Source organism: Cucumis melo, chromosome 2, assembly GCF_025177605.1.
Source record: "Cucumis melo cultivar AY chromosome 2, USDA_Cmelo_AY_1.0, whole genome shotgun sequence".
Taxonomy (NCBI): Eukaryota; Viridiplantae; Streptophyta; class Magnoliopsida; order Cucurbitales; family Cucurbitaceae; genus Cucumis; species Cucumis melo.
The window spans coordinates 5,564,855-5,581,672 of NC_066858.1; the positions used below are offsets into that span (position 1 = coordinate 5,564,855).

At 33.0% G+C, this 16,818-nt stretch overlaps 2 protein-coding genes across 3 annotated transcripts; both read right to left on the reverse strand.

Annotated features, from left to right (window-relative positions):
* Positions 1–907: 907 nt before the first annotated feature.
* LOC127148168 (extensin-2-like) lies at positions 908–4,132 on the reverse strand. The gene has a single exon (XM_051081189.1). The coding sequence runs from the start codon at positions 4,130–4,132 to the stop codon at positions 908–910; it is 3,225 nt and encodes a 1,074-aa protein (XP_050937146.1).
* Positions 4,133–9,719: 5,587 nt separating this feature from the next.
* Positions 9,720–15,860, reverse strand: LOC103492041 (E3 ubiquitin-protein ligase BIG BROTHER-like). 2 transcript variants are annotated; one of them, XM_008452219.3, is made up of 8 exons: positions 15,404–15,860; positions 14,580–14,755; positions 13,904–14,135; positions 13,392–13,426; positions 13,230–13,274; positions 12,499–12,626; positions 11,656–11,764; positions 9,720–10,195 (listed from the first exon to the last, which is right to left on the reverse strand). In XM_008452219.3, the coding sequence occupies exons 2-8, from the start codon at positions 14,724–14,726 to the stop codon at positions 10,145–10,147; spliced, it is 747 nt and encodes a 248-aa protein (XP_008450441.1). In that variant the 5' UTR covers positions 14,727–14,755; positions 15,404–15,860; the 3' UTR covers positions 9,720–10,144. The 2 variants fall into 2 exon arrangements, with proteins under 2 accessions (XP_008450441.1, XP_008450442.1); XM_008452220.3 differs by having other exon boundaries at positions 14,580–14,737; positions 15,404–15,831.
* Between the last annotated feature and the right edge of the window lie 958 nt (positions 15,861–16,818).

Here is a 16,818-nt window from a genome sequence, read left to right on the forward strand (position 1 = left end):
AACTCCTAAGCCCCATTTGACTTGCATTAAAACCATAATAAGCCTTCATTTCTTTGATTGGCAAATTTTGAAGGTGATTTATCAAAACAAGAAGAATTTGTGGTGGTGGAATATTCCTTTATAAACAAGAAAAATTAGAAGAAAAAGAAAATGCATAAGTATGGATGTGTGTGCTTTAACTTTGTAAAATGAAACTTAATGAAAATGATCCATCTAGCATTTCAAATTTTTAATCATTTCATATAATTAATTTTTTAACATATTCTATATTTATGTTTTATTTTTTTTTTTTATTTTTCATGCATGATTTTACCTTCAATATTTTTTATCTTTTAGTTTGTAGATTGTTTTCTAACGTCTTTTCTTTACTCCAATTTATTTGTCACTTGGAGATGTTGAGAAGATTGAATGGTACTGGAATGGAATCAATTACTTATGGCTTTCAAGCCTATCTCCAAAGGGCAATTGCTACGTAAATTAATATGTTGAATTTAAGAGAGAAAAACGATGTGGTCTTGGTTTGATATTTTGAGCATTACAGAGGAGAAGAGAGTAAGAGATGTCATAGCTTTGAAGTGGGAGAATAAAAATAAGTATGATTGTTCAAATATATAACTCAAATACAAACATTTGCAAAAATAGTCTCAATATAAAAAAAAAACATAATCAAATTCAAATTTAAATCAAACACAATAATACATTTGATAATTCTCTCCAACATAAGAACTTATACAGTGTAATTAACTCAATTTGTTTATTATGAATTCAAATATTCCGTCGAATAATATGGCAGGAACTTGCATGGATGTAAAGATTAAAAAGAGAATCTTTAATATGTGAGAGGCGGAGGCAACTAGACTTCATAGTATGAGAAAGGTTGAGACTTTGTATGCGGAGAGTGTGATGTTCAATAATATGGGTGTGGTGGTGATGGAGATGGAGGGGGTGGGGATTTATAAATGTAAGGAGATGGTGAAGGTGGTGGTGGAGATTTGTAAAGATATGGAGGAGGTGGTGATGGAGACGGTGGAGGTGGTGAGTTATAGTAGTACGGTGGAGGTGGTGAAGGAGAAGGAGGTGGAGGAGATTTGTAAACATAGGGGGGAGGTGGTGATGGAGATGGTGGAGGAGGAGACTTATAGTAGTATGGAGGAGGAGGTGACGGAGAAGGTGGAGGAGGAGATTTGTAAACATATGGAGGTGGAGGAGATGGTGATGGTGGAGGAGGAGACTTATAAATATAAGGAGGTGGTGGAGATGGAGATGGTGGCGGGGGAGATTTGTAAACATATGGAGGCGGTGGAGATGGAGACGGCGGTGGGGGAGACTTATAGACATAAGGAGGTGGTGGAGATGAGGTTGGTGGTGGAGGTGATTTGTAAACATATGGAGGAGGAGGTGATGAAGATGGTGGAGGGGGAGACTTATAGATATAAGGAGGTGGTGAGGGTGGTGGAGGAGATTTGTAAACATATGGAGGTGGTGGAGATGGAGACGGTGGAGGTGGAGACTTATAGACATATGGAGGTGGAGGAGAAGGTGATGGAGGTGGAGGAGATTTGTAAACATATGGAGGTGGTGGAGATGGAGATGGTGGAGGAGGAGACTTATAGACATATGGAGGTGGAGGAGATTTGTAAACGTATGGAGGTGGTGGAGATGAAGATGGTGGTGGGGGTGATTTGTAAACGTATGGAGGTGGTGGGGATGGAGAAGGTGGAGGAGGAGACTTATAGACATATGAAGGTGGTGGAGAAGGTGATGGTGGTGGAGGAGATTTATAAACGTATGGAGGTGGTGGAGATGGAGATGGTGGTGGAGGAGATTTGTAAACATATGGAGGTGGTGGAGATGAAGATGGTGGAGGAGGAGACTTATACACATATGGAGGTGGAGGAGAAGGTGATGGTGGTGGAGGAGATTTGTAAATGTATGGAGGTGGTGGAGATGGAGATGGTGGAGGAGGAGATTTGTAAACATATGGAGGTGGTGGGGATGGAGAGGGTGGAGGAGGAGACTTATAGACATATGGAGGTGGAGGAGAAGGTGATGGCGGTGGAGGAGATTTGTAAACATATGGAGGTGGTGGAGATGGAGATGGTGGTGGAGGAGATTTGTAAATGTATGGAGGTGGTGGAGATGGGGATGGTGGTGGCGGTGATTTGTAAACGTATGGAGGTGGTGGGGATGGAGATGGTGGAGGGGGAGACTTATAGACATAAGGAGGTGGTGGAGATGGTGATGGTGGTGGAGGAGATTTGTAAACATATGGAGGTGGTGGAGATGGAGACGGTGGAGGAGGAGATTTATAGACATATGGAGGTGGAGGAGAAGGTGATGGCAGTGGAGGAGATTTGTAAACATATGGAGGTGGTGGAGATGGAGATGGCGGAGGAGGAGACTTATAGACATATGGAGGTGGAGGAGAAGGTGATGGTGGTGGAGGAGATTTATAAATGTATGGGGGTGGTGGAGACGGTGATGGTGGTGGGGGAGATTTATAAACATACGGATGAGGTGGAGATTTTCGGTACTCTGGTGCTTCTGGTCTCTCACGGGGAGGAGGTGGTGATTTGTATACATAAGGTGGTGGTGGGGAAGAGGATGGTGGAGGTGGAGACTTGTAGTAATAAGGAGGTGGAGGAGAAGGTGATGGAGGAGGTGGTGATTTGTAATAGTATGGTGGAGGTGGAGATGGTGACGGTGGAGGAGGAGATTTATAGACATATGGAGGTGGAGGAGAAGTTGATGGCGGTGGAGGAGATTTGTAAACATATGGAGGTGGTGGAGATAGAGATGGCGGAGGAGGAGACTTATAGACATATGGAGGTGGAGGAGAAGGTGATGGTGGTGGAGGAGATTTATAAATGTATGGGGGTGGTGGAGACGGTGATGGTGGTGGGGGAGATTTATAAACATACGGATGAGGTGGAGATTTTCGGTACTCTGGTGCTTCTGGTCTCTCACGGGGAGGAGGTGGTGATTTGTATACATAAGGTGGTGGTGGGGAAGAGGATGGTGGAGGTGGAGACTTGTAGTAATAAGGAGGTGGAGGAGAAGGTGATGGAGGAGGTGGTGATTTGTAATAGTATGGTGGAGGTGGAGATGGTGACGGTGGAGGAGGAGATTTATAGACATATGGAGGTGGAGGAGAAGTTGATGGCGGTGGAGGAGATTTGTAAACATATGGAGGTGGTGGAGATAGAGATGGCGGAGGAGGAGACTTATAGACATATGGAGGTGGAGGAGAAGGTGATGGTGGTGGAGGAGATTTATAAATGTATGGGGGTGGTGGAGACGGTGATGGTGGTGGGGGAGATTTATAAACATACGGATGAGGTGGAGATTTTCGGTACTCTGGTGCTTCTGGTCTCTCACGGGGAGGAGGTGGTGATTTATATACATAAGGTGGTGGTGGGGAAGGGGATGGTGGAGGTGGAGACTTGTAGTAATAAGGAGGTGGAGGAGAAGGTGATGGGGGAGGTGGTGATTTGTAATAGTATGGTGGAGGTGGAGATGGTGACGGTGGAGGAGGAGATTTATAGACATATGGAGGTGGTGGAGATGGAGAAGGTGGAGGAGGAGATTTATAGACATATGGAGGTGGAGGAGATGGTGATGGTGGTGGAGGAGATTTGTAAACGTATGGAGGTGGTGGAGATGGAGATGGCGGTGGGGGAGATTTGTAAACATATGGAGGTGGTGGGGATGGAGAAGGTGGAGGAGGAGACTTGTAGACATATGGAGGTGGAGGAGAAGGTGATGGAGGTGGAGGAGATTTGTAAACATATGGAGGTGGTGGAGATGGAGATGGTGGAGGAGGAGACTTATAGACATATGGAGGTGGAGGTGAAGGTGATGGTGGAGGTGGTGATTTGTAAATGTATGGAGGTGGCGGTGATGGAGAAGGTGGAGGAGGTGAGCTATAGACATAAGGGGGAGGTGGTGAAGGTGAGGGAGGTGGTGGAGATTTGTAATAATACGGTGATGGTGGTGGTGGAGATTTCATTGGCGGAGGTGGTGAACTATAATAATAAGGAGATGGTGGTGGTGGTGGTGATGCATAAACATAAGTGTCTTTTCCAGCCACTACTGTAGTAGCAAGAAGACATAATGTGATGGCAGAAAACATCGGGAGCCAACGTCCCGGAGGTTTTGATATCTTCATCTGATCTTTTCCCTCTAAACTTCCTCTAATGGAAAAGAGAGAACAAATGTGATTGAAAGATTATGTTTAGTAACCAAGTTATAAGCTCCTTTTATAGTGAGTATCCCTTGACACACAGACATGCTTTGTTTAATATAGGAAATGAAACATCTCAATCGGCTCCAACTAATTCTAACACAATTTGTTAAAAATATATTGTCTCAAATTGTATGACTTGGGAAGTGATTTAATAATTTAAAAGAACTCTTCATTGACAATTCAATGAATAAAAACCACATTTTCAAATATCAAACTCAAAATATATTATATATGTTGGAAAGGCACCAATAAGAAAAATTCATTCATCCAAATGGCAAATAAAGACAAAGACGTGGTTGGAGAGGTCATTGTCGGCGAAGAAGATTTTAATGTCTCACAAACGCAAAGACAAACATACCACTAGCCAACAATTAGCAACAAACAATACATGTCAAAATCAAATTCTTTCTTTTTTCATTTAATGATTCAAAGTCAAACAAATATAATAAAATCCATAATGAAAATGAATTATATTATGTATATGAAATAATATATTTAATTTTTTGTTGGTGTTGGGACATGCACACCACTTTGTTTGGGGTTAAAGAAGAGTTGAATCGTCATATGCACATGCTCTCATTTCATATCCTTTCCCTTTGCTTACTCTATTAAGAAACAAGGAGTTTGATCATATATACACATGTTCAAATTTGATATTCTTTTACCCTTTCAACTATTTCGCAGTTTGTCGTAATAGAAATGGGAGAAAATGGACGTAGTTTTTCCTTCATTTATTCATCCATTGATGTTTACTATAATTATTATGAACAGATATTTTGATACGTGGATTTCGAAACAAAAACTGTAATGACAAATTTTATGTTTTGTTTACGTTATTTTAAAAAATACAAAATTTTAAAAAGTTTTTGTACATCTTAACTCAGATATGATATCTGAAACTATATCATGGTTATATATCAATTAACTTGATTATGGTTTAACCTGTTAAGACGTATATATTTTCTCAATCGAAAGTTTAAACTCCAAAATGCATAATAATGTCTAGAAATACAATACATATTAATTTTTATAATGTTTACTTTTCTTTTAGTACTACAATCACGGAGTGAGTGACTGAACTTACGTCCTCTGGAATGGAGTGCATGCTAATACCTCTTGGTCCAAACTTATTTTTGGCTTTTGTACATATTTTCTAACTTAGATGGTGCCAAATTCTTATCTTTAAATATCAAGATAAACATATATAACTCATTGGTAAGATTAGAGGTAAATAAAGTCACACCTTCACATGTTAAATTTAAATTAAAAAAAATAAAAAAACAAAACAAAAATCATATCATTAGATATATCTTAATCATATTATTATTTAATTGGTAAAAGTCAAGCCATATATTCCCATATATAGAAATAGTATCATATATATATTTAATATTTTGCAAAGTGAAGTTAGAAGTAGAGACATTTTTAAACATTTAATTAGTTGGAAGACATTATAATATTCAATGTTCTAATTAAATGTTAAGGAGCCAATTAGAAAACTAATTGATTTTGCTTAAGAATACTGAAAAAATTATTTTAGTTTCAAATCAATAATATAATCATCCTATAGTTTGACACAATTGCATATTTGTCCCTTTGAGCCTAACAAATTGGTTGTTTATATACATATGATTTTATTATTTAGCAAAACATAAACCTTAATCCTAAAATGAAATTTAAAATAAAATAAAATAACTAATGGTGAGTATATATTTTACAATAATTATATTAAACCAATTATAATTAAAATCATGTTTAAAAAACATATCCACATGCCATATTGTAACGATAAAAATTTATATCTAATTTTAATGATTATTATTTTATGTTAGAGATTAAATTGTCATAAGTTTTTAAATTGTTACCTACTTAAAGTTAAGGGACTAAATTGTTACAAAATTGAAATTAAATATAAAGACTAATTAAATCATTACAAACCAAAGTTCAAGGACTAAATTGTTGTTTTTATGAAAGTTTAGGGTTTAAATGTGTTTTTTAACCTGTATATTAAAAAGTATCACATTATAATAAGGAAATAGCAAAGTTAGCCAAAATCTTTATATATAAAATTTTGGATTCCATCAATATAATGTTAGGTGAGCTTAAGACATTGTGTAAATATTTTATAAAATTGAAAGACATTGTGTAAATATTTTATAAAATTTGTCTTTTTTTTTTTTTTTTTTTACAATTCCTCTATTTTAAATTCTTGTTTTTTTTTTTTTCTAATTTTATTTATTTATTTTATTTTTAAATTATTCTTATGACAATATTAGGAGATTCTTCCAGATAAACAGTAATAAAGCTTTAGGTTTGTAGTTTCTCAAATTCTTTTAGCATACAATATAGTCCCAACATTCTCTAAACTTCAACATCAACAAATAAGTTTTGATATCTGCAATGTGTGCTACTTTTCTTTAGGTAAAAGCAACTGCTATCAGAGTTCGTTTAAGCTAAAATACATATAGTACTTCAAATTGATACACAACTTCGTGAGATTAGGAGGCTAAAAATTGATTATTCTTTTCCATAAATATTAAATATCAAAGTGGAGTTTTCATCTATTACTTATTTATTTACCAAACATACAACTATATATATATATATATATATATATATATATATATATATATATATATATATATATATATATATATATATATATATATATATATAAATGTACAGGTAAAATATTATTATTATTATTATTATTATTATTATTATTATTATTATTATTATTATTATTATTGCTGCACAACAACTCTGGTTCATGAGTTTCAAACTCCTTGAATTAAACAAACAACTATGGTTTCTTCCAAAAAGCATACTTTTTTCATTTAATTTCTAGAAGTGAATAGGAATAATAATGAGATTTTTTTAATATGTTAATAAAACAAAATATATGAAGTAATGATTGAGAGAAATGGTTTGACATAGAAAACTGGTTGGAAATGAAGCACATGGGGGAGCAACATACAGCTGCTTGTGCCATATTATTTAATTATCTATTACAATTTACAACCCTATTTAATTATTATTTTAACATTCTTTCTCAATTTTTTCTTTTTCTCCCCCTCTTATTATTATTATTATTATTCTTTTTTTTTCATCTGACTTCAATATCAACAGCTAACATACCTGTCTCCTATTCAACTATATATATATATATATTTATGTTTTATATAAAAGAATGTTACCCACAAATATGGGCTCGCTCAAAACTTCAATGTAAAATTTGTTCATTTTTTAACTCGAACATAGTTTAACTGGTATAAATCGTAGTACAAATCGTGCACTCTTAACCAAAAGGAGAAGATTTAAACCTCACCACTCCATATATTATTTAACGTTGAACCAAAAGATAATGGTGTAGTTGAATCAACGAAATGTTGTAATATTGTTATTGATTTGAAGGGAAGCTTTCAAAGCTTATATATGGACATAAATTGAGTTTTTTTTTTCCTTTACTTGTTTGTCTTTATTAATTCATATATTAGACTTATTATTCTCAAGTAAAAATTATTGAGGCTAACATCGTCTAAGGAATAAGCTTACTAATACTAATTAAGAACTCCTAAATATCAAAATGAAATAATTTTATTTTAATTGAAACTTGTAAAAATTGGAAAACCTAAAACAGACCCACAACTATCAACTTAAAATTATTAGTCTAACCATTTTTTTTTACTATTATGGCATCACAAATGTTAGGTGAAAATTGTAAGTTTCCATTTTATAAGACAGTTGAACTTAAACTAAAGACCAGGAATTAACCCTAACCACAAAAAGATGGAAAATAAAAAATAAAACAAACAAGAAAGTTGACATTTTTGTAAGTATTATAGAATCACTCCTAGAGATTAAGAATCCTTCAAACATATCCTTTGTTCTGTTCTGACTGTGGCTGAATTAGTCTCCCAGTCTGCTATTTATAGTTTTATGTATAGAAAAAATTGTTTGGGTTATAATAATACTTTTTTTTTCCTATGAATAATTAAATTTTGTTGAGTTCTTGTCTGGAAGGACACATATCCTCTACATTTTTTTTTTTTTTTTTTTGTTTACAATAAGGAAGCATGTCGGTTCTACAGTTTCTGCTTTTTAATTTGTTTAATTTAACAGGACAGAGATATGTTTGAGAGAATTATATCTCAGGCTGCCTACCTTCTATAGTTGTTTCCACATAATATCAATCTCTCCTTTGGTTTTGGACATGAGAGTCTGTTTCTCTCACATCCTCAACTAAGGAAGCTTTTTCTTTAGAAAGATCATGCATACTCATTCCTTTCATTTGTTTCTGTGCTTGATGAGGCTAAGGTGGTGTATATGGTCTCTTGTTCTTCTTACGTGCCTTATATCTTAGTCAAAGTCATATATATACATTCCATCCCAATCTCTTTTGTTCATATTTTGTAAGGTATCCAGATCATTAGGAGAGAACAATTTCTTCCCCTCATACAATGCCAATTGTTGTCAAACTTTGAACACGAGAAATATACACAACCTTTACATGGCACCAATAGTAAATTTGTTTAAAGAAAAAAGATCACGGTCAACAAAAGAGAGAAACGTGCACTTATCACATACTTTAATGCTTAAGTTAAAGAATGAAATGATATGGAAGCTAGAGAACTTTAGAGGAAATCAAAATTCTCTAATAGTATGAAACTATAATAATGCATTTATAGAAAGAAAAATTACATATACTTTACCATCATCCTAAGATTAGGATGTGAAGAATTTTATTAGTCGTCAATTGAGTTTATTTAAATCGAAATTCACTTTATCTTATATTTATCTTCGTTATTTTCTTCTAATTCGATAATGTTTTATGGATCTATTATTGATTATCATTGTTTGTCAATGATAGCAATATTTTACTATAATTGAAAATATTTTCAAATGTTGTTATTTAAAATAATGACAAATAAAATAAATTAACTATTCGAATAAATATTTGCCAGACTATGTGCAAGTAAAAGAATAAGAAAATAAAAAATAAATAAGAAGATAGAAAGAAGTTTTAAGATAATAAAGAAAAAGTCTAGGAGCTAAAAAATAAAATAAGTTTCAAATAGATAGAGCATTTGAAAAGGAGTCGATGAAATTTAAAAACATAGTTCAAACAAGTTGATGAAATTTAAATACACAGTGTTCAAACAAGTTGTGGGAGTTCAAAACCTTGACCTCTTAAACAACGACATATATTGAGATTTTAATCTAAAAGAATGTGGATTATATAAAGTTTGACAAACAAAAATATCCAACTGACATCATTAATTAACATTGAATATAGTAATGAGTCAACAACTAAATACCTTCTATCTCATCAGTTCAACACTACTATAATCTCAAGGATCAGAATCAGAACTGAACCTGTAACCTCTAGAAAGAAAAATAAAATTATGGTCTAAGTATCTCACTTTAGTTAGAAGGGTAAAAAAGAACACAATGTTTTCAAAATTAAAGTAGAATAACAAAAAGACTATCAATTACAAAATTTCTATAAAATACTAATCTTCATGGATACATAAGAAGCTAAAGAAACTAATTGTTTCCCATTCCTAAACTTACCAATCCTTACACATCTCTTACCTTTGCCAAAAAAAAAGGGAAAGAAAAAAAGAAAAGAAAAAAGCCAATCCAAACACCAAACACTGATAAAGCTAATACAAGGGGAATTAAGCTTTATTCACTTCAGCACTGCCATATTACTAAAGTGGGAATATTTAAGAAAGAAAAATCAAGTGATTGCCTTGCCACTCCATATATATAAATATATTTATATATATATATATATATATTCTTTCTTTCTTTTTCACAAAAATTTTAAAAATAATAAACAATAACAAAGATTATGTTCTTCTGTCATCTAACACAGTGAAGTGAGAAGAAGACTTAGCGTTTTGAAGTATCACCAAACACCTCTGTGTAACATATGGGGCAAGCCTGCACAACAAAACCATATAATAGAATTAGTTACTCAATGAAAAAGCTTCTTCCTGGATCTGCCTCACCTAAAAGAAAAGGTGAAGAATCAATTAAAGATCATCTGCATCCTTACTTTATTAAAGACAAGAACTGAAGTTGCTTCGGAGTTGGGTTTCAAAATTGTTTTCTGAAAGTTATTTTTCATTTGTTTCTTTAGAAGATTATGGAGCTCAAACAATCATCCAAGTACACAATAACTTCAGCCTTTACAAGTCATTTCAAAAATAGCTCTATGAGAAATTTTGAGTCCCTTCTCGTTTTTTATTATTGGTTTTTCAAAAATTGTGTTCACTTTCTCACCGTGGTTTTCTAATCCTTTTGGAACATTTGAATTGTTAGTACTTTCAAAAACAAAAACTACCTTTTTTTTAGGTTTTTTCGGTAACCTCCACAATTAAAGCCTATAGGCACCACTGCCAAGTTCCATCTATTGGTTTTTATGGTTTGTTTTATCTATACATTGTATGAGCGTTTTCAAAATCAAAGATAAAACCTTAAAACTAAAAGGAAGCGGTTTCAGAAATTAGCTAAGAATTTATACGTTTACATTAAAAAAAAATGAAAATCATGACTAAAAAATTGGGAGAAATTTTCAAAAACCAAAAACAACAAACAAAATGGTTACTCAAGAAAGCCTTACTTTTCGAAACCTAACTAACACATAACCAAGAAATGTTTGAGTGGAGGTAGTTTTTAGAAGCTTAATTTTCATAACTAACAAACAAATTAAGGCCTCATTTAACCTTTTATTTTTTATTTTTGAAAATTAAGCTTATAAACACAAATAAAACTAGCCCAGCCCAGTAATGGAAAATGAGAAAGTGGTTTTTAGAATCTTGTTTATAACAGTTTTTAAAACCTCGGTTTTTATTTTGGAATTGTTCTCAAATCCAGTGATTAGCTAGGAAAGACGAAAACTATGGAAAAGAGAATAGTAAGAAACAACACAATTTTAGAAAACTAAGAGTCAAAAACCAAATGGTTATCATCAAACTAGAGTTAAATGGTTATCAAATGGAATCTTAGTATAGAGCAAAGACGATCAACTAGCTTAATATATCATTTATAACCTACAGATTATAGGGGTGAAAAGCTAATGTACATGATTTGAAATAGAAAAAACCTGACTAGAAAAGTTATCCAAATCCTAATTCCTACAGGGTTAGCACAGGTGACAATGCATTTGTCTAGCAATTTCTAAGAATAGAAATAAACATACTCCGCAAAGTTTTAAAACAGATCATGTTATTCTTCTGCTAAACACCCAAAAACCTACGTTTAAATATCCAATTTAACTACAGAAATGAACATGGTTATTACTTATTATGATATCTTGAACCACGTAAGAATCAGTCTGTGAGTTATAACCAATAAAACAATCAACAATCCCAGCACATGCAATGAACTAATAATAATACCTTGTTGATGCTAAGCCATTTGGTTCCACAACCAGCATGGTAGATATGTTTGCACGGCAGAGTGATCCGCCGATCACCTCGTTTATATTCCATCTGGCATATCACACATCTACATCCAATTAAGAGGAACAAAGTTAGACTCGAAAGGAAAAAGCACAAACTGGACTCTCAACCAGTATCAGGTTATTATAATAGAAACGCCCAAGTCCAAAATGTTCATTTAGCATCTTTCCACAAGTACAAGACATAATTTAGAAGCAGTTAAGGTACATATTGTTATTTGAATACTTGGATCACATATTTCAAAAAAAAAAAAAAAAAAAAAAAAGAAAGATCTTTCGGTAGAGTGAGGCAATCTATCGGACATCAAAGGTAATTGTGAGCTCTCATAAATTGATAGAAATATGAATACCCAAGTCTTTTATCAATGCATTATGGGAATAAGCCTAATAAATCTGATATTCAGAGATAAAAATATACATGCTGCCATTCTCTTTCTTGTCTTAATGGAGCGAAAGAATGAGTAAACATAGTTTGGACATATGTCTGACATGAAATTATTAGAATTTCCCTCCTTTTTTAAAGAAAGCCATATCTGAATGCCTGATAATCAAATTTTGTTTTCCCGTACCACTGATTCAAGATGAAACTAGCATCAAACAGGCTACGAAGTCTCATTCGTCAGAGAACTTGTACCACTAAGAAATTAAGTAACTTGCCAACACCATTACTTAAGAACTAAAATGTGAGGATAATGATTACAGCTCAATGTTAATGGCAACGAAAGGAAAGGAAAAAAGTTTAACACATTCCATCAAATGCACATCATAAGCTAAGTTATACCGGTCTCCTCGTGACTTTTTCCTTGAGAAGAAACCATATTTGTACTTTGATATCGGAAGCAAAGCGATCAATTCTTGAGATAGACCTCGACTTTGAGTTCCAACTGTCTCACCCAACTCTAGTAATTCCTGAACTTGAAATATTATAGATTTTTATTCAAATATTGAGAAAAGATATACATACATTTTGGACGATCAGGTAAGATGGCAGATGACGAAGTTTGTTTAACATTTGTTCAAAAAACAAACATAAAAACTTGACCCCAGAATAATAGTTCAGCAGCTCTATCATAGAGCGGGTATCCTCATTAATCTATTTTTTTGAGTTCAATAACATGGGGCAAGAGATTTGAACATCTGATCTCTAGGTTGAGAATACCATCTGACCTATGCTTGGTTTGGAAGAACAACTTTCTTAAGCTTACTTAAGCTTACACATTTTAATGTCTCATCAATCAAGGATTTTTTTTCCAAGTTCCTTACAGTTATTCTATCACATTAAGTTTTAAATCAAAGGTAGCTTTGAGCATCTGGTAAGCAATCATCAAAATTGATATTAAAACTCCCTTGGTTTATTCGTCCCCATAAATTGAGGAGATTACATGACCATTTTAACTTGCATTACTAGGTTCTTCTAACTATGGGGTTCCATATATAGATGGAAATTGATACTTTCACTAACAAATAAAAGGAAAAAAACAAGTACACAAAAAGTTTGTCAAATGCACTAACCTCGTAAGTCATATTATCAGGATCTACATTGTCTTGCCAAACAACCTACACGTAATCATAAATATTCATCCATCAATAATTTTGGCCAAAAACACACGACCAAACAAGTTTCATATTTCAAGTAGAAAGTTGATTTGTCAAACCATGTAAATAACCACAAACCTGAAAATCATGTGAATTATGGTGTCTCCTTGGACCTGAGCGAAAATCTGTTGTTAGTGCTAACAGCGAGAGTCGAAAAAAGTGCTAACAGAGAGAGGAAAAGTATGCAGCATTTAGAGATAAACCAAAAGCTAAAAATTCAAAGGTCGTCTTATTTCAAGAACCGTATTCCTTCTTGGTATTTGACTAAAAAAAACTTGAAAGAGTCTTCTACAAGAGTTCTAAGTTCATCCATGTATGCAGTGTTCTCTCAAGATGTAACATTCAGCTTGCACTGAACTCTTGAGAAACAAGTACAAAGATGAATACTGATATTCCCTATGCTGGCGAATGTTAATGATAAAATTACGTTTTTATATTAGAAAAAAACCCCTTCAGTGTTTGATGTTTCACTCCTACCAAGAACATTGTTACATTTGCAAAAGTAAATATTTTGCATGCTTCTAGGAAACCTCAATGGTGAACCCAACAGATACGAAACAATTATCTAATTACCGAGAATCATCACTTACATTCTACATGGTTGTCAAATGCTATAGTATTTGTAATTTCTTCAAATTCAGGATTTACGGTACTCTGTAAATTAGGCTGAGTTGCAGAATTTTCTAGCCTTCTATGTTCATAAATTATGGGCTCGTGATCATGCATCCTATAAGCTTGAGGTGGGTTGTAATAGGAAGGACTCCCAAAATCTGAAAACCCAAACTTGTAAAAGTTTGAATTCAGTGGAGGATAAACATTCTCCTGCAAGTGTGAAACTTAATAAGTATATTGCCATTTTCCATTCACAGTCAAAACTAATTAAAGCAACGGTAGAGAGGAGCACTACGTTCAAGTATACTTTTTGCCAGCTTATAAATTATAAAGAGAGAGACAATTTTCAACTTGAAAGAAAACTCAAGAAGGAAAGACAGACGAAGAAAAAACCAAAGAAATGCAAAGAAACTTTCCCAAGACCACTCCTTATAGAATAAATGTTACTGGCCCCCAAAAAGATGCATATACGAAGACCTTTCATTTCACAAACAAGAAAATAATCATGCGCTGTAAAGGTGTTCTCCTTAAAGTTAGAACATCAGAGAAGATTAAAAAAATAAGAATAAATAAATAATCAATTGAATAGTACAATAGCAAGAAAAAATTAAAGTTCAGGAGTTTGGAATACAGAAGCAAGCAGATTTAAAGTACCTGAGAATGTGAAGCACCCGAAAAAATGAAATTTACATGTTCGTAGGTAAGTCCTTCAAAGTATTCCAGAAAACTTCCGGCAGTGTTATAAGGATAATTGGTGTTAACATGATGAACTTCTGTCTGCGGCGTGTTGTTCCAACTCATTTCATACACAACTGAATTCAACAAATATTCTGTAAAATGCAGAAACATCACGAAACCAAATGAATATTCCAGGCAATAAACTAAAAGAGCAAACTCCCACTCCATACTGTTCAGCAAAGCCAACCCATTACAAAAGTTTACCAAACTAAACCGTTCCAATTTCCAACATACAACTTGAAAAAGGAGAAAAATAAGCAAACCAAGTATTATTTTACACCTAAATGTGAGAAACAGATCATGAACAATCAGCCCCTAAAGTTTTCTAATGTCCTAGACTAAAGAAGAGTAAACAAACACAAGCACAAATTACACAGATCAGACATGACAATTGGTTTAGAGCTATCTATCTGCCACAGCCAAAACCATGTCTCGGCACATCTATATACTACCAGATCCCAGAAAAAAAATAGATAAAATCCAAATTCTTTAAAACCAAGCAACAATTAACGAAGGAAACGTAATCAAAGAGTTCCATCGGACTTAAACTCCCTAACAATCCCTTCTACATTTCGCAATTGCTGAAAAGAAAAAGGGAAATCAAACAAGAAATCACTCAACCCCAAATATCCCTTACTCCATCAAAATTAAACACAATTAAAGGAACCCCACCACCACTCGCTTCAACACAAACAGAAACAAAACAAGAAAACCCAAAATGTAGGTGGTTAGAAATTCACATTTCAACGACGGAGCGATCCGCAGAAGACAAACAAGCAGCTCCGACGCCGAATCCAAAGAATGAAAAGCTCAAAAGAACATGTGGGTCAGCAGAAAAAATCGAAATTGGAGGAAGAAGTGAAAGAGATGAAGGAAAAAAACAAAAGGGATGCTGGAAAACTAGATGAAAATGAAGTGGGAGAAGAGAAAAGAGAAGAAAAGGAAAAGGAAAAGGGGATTGATTCGAAAGGAAGAGGGAAGGGATTAAAGAAAGAAAGAGACAATGATCAACTTTGATGGGGAAAAAGAGAGAGAGAGTCTATGGTTGAATGATTGTGGTTGGTTTGGTTTCTGTAGGTTTCTTCGGCCAATTTGGACGAAGGTATAGAGAATTTCTCTCGCTTTCTTTAGCTCTTCTTCTCTCAGTTTTCTTTGATTGCGTGCAACAACAGATTCCATCTCATCTAATCAATCTCCATTCTCTATATAATTTTCTGTTCATATGCTCTAACAAGTAACAATTTCAATCTACTTTACTTTATCACTTTTTTTTTTTTTTAATGTTAAAATATCAAATATCAATCTTCTCCAATTTTAATCAATAAAATATTAAATTTAGTCCTTAAAAAAGTAAAGTTAATAATATTTACCAAAATTGATCAAACCTTTCCTTTAGTTCTTCAAAATTATTTGTTCTAAAATTGATTAAATAATAATAACAATAATTTTCAGGAAATAAAATAACACATATTTCAAAATTTAGAGTAAAAAGGTTAGAATTAACAAATTTTTTTTTTTAAAAAAAAATAATAAACTAGTTAACCGCCTAACCAATGTTTCGATTAACAATCAATGTTTTACTTATAGCTAATCAAATTATACGATTATGTTGTTTAAAATGAGCATTGTTTGAATCTCCACCTAACATGTTGATTAACTAGAAAAAAATATTGAAAAATAATAGTAAAAGTAAATAAACAATGTTGTAAGAGAGAAGAAAAAAAGATGAATAGAAAATAGAGTAAGAAATAATAGGTACTATAAGAAGTCGTAAACATTGTAGCAAAGATGAATTAAAAACAGTAGTATTACAGTTAGATCTAATTTGGTCTAATCATTTTTCAAATTATTAATTTAACCTAATTAACATCTTATTACTTATATTACTAATTAAATTTTCACTTCTTTCTACTCTTATTTCTTGTATTCTAATTAAAACCAAACAAAAAAAATACCTCCATTTTGAGTTCTTATTTTTTGTTATTCCTATATTTATTTTTTGAAATTTTGATTCAAAATAATTAATATTAAAAGAAACTAAAAATCATTAAAAAAAAAATAAAAATCATTAAAAAATGACTTTTTACAAATATAGCAATCACCGTTAACGTTTTAAAATTAGAATGATTAAAACGAAAATGTGTACAAATTAAAA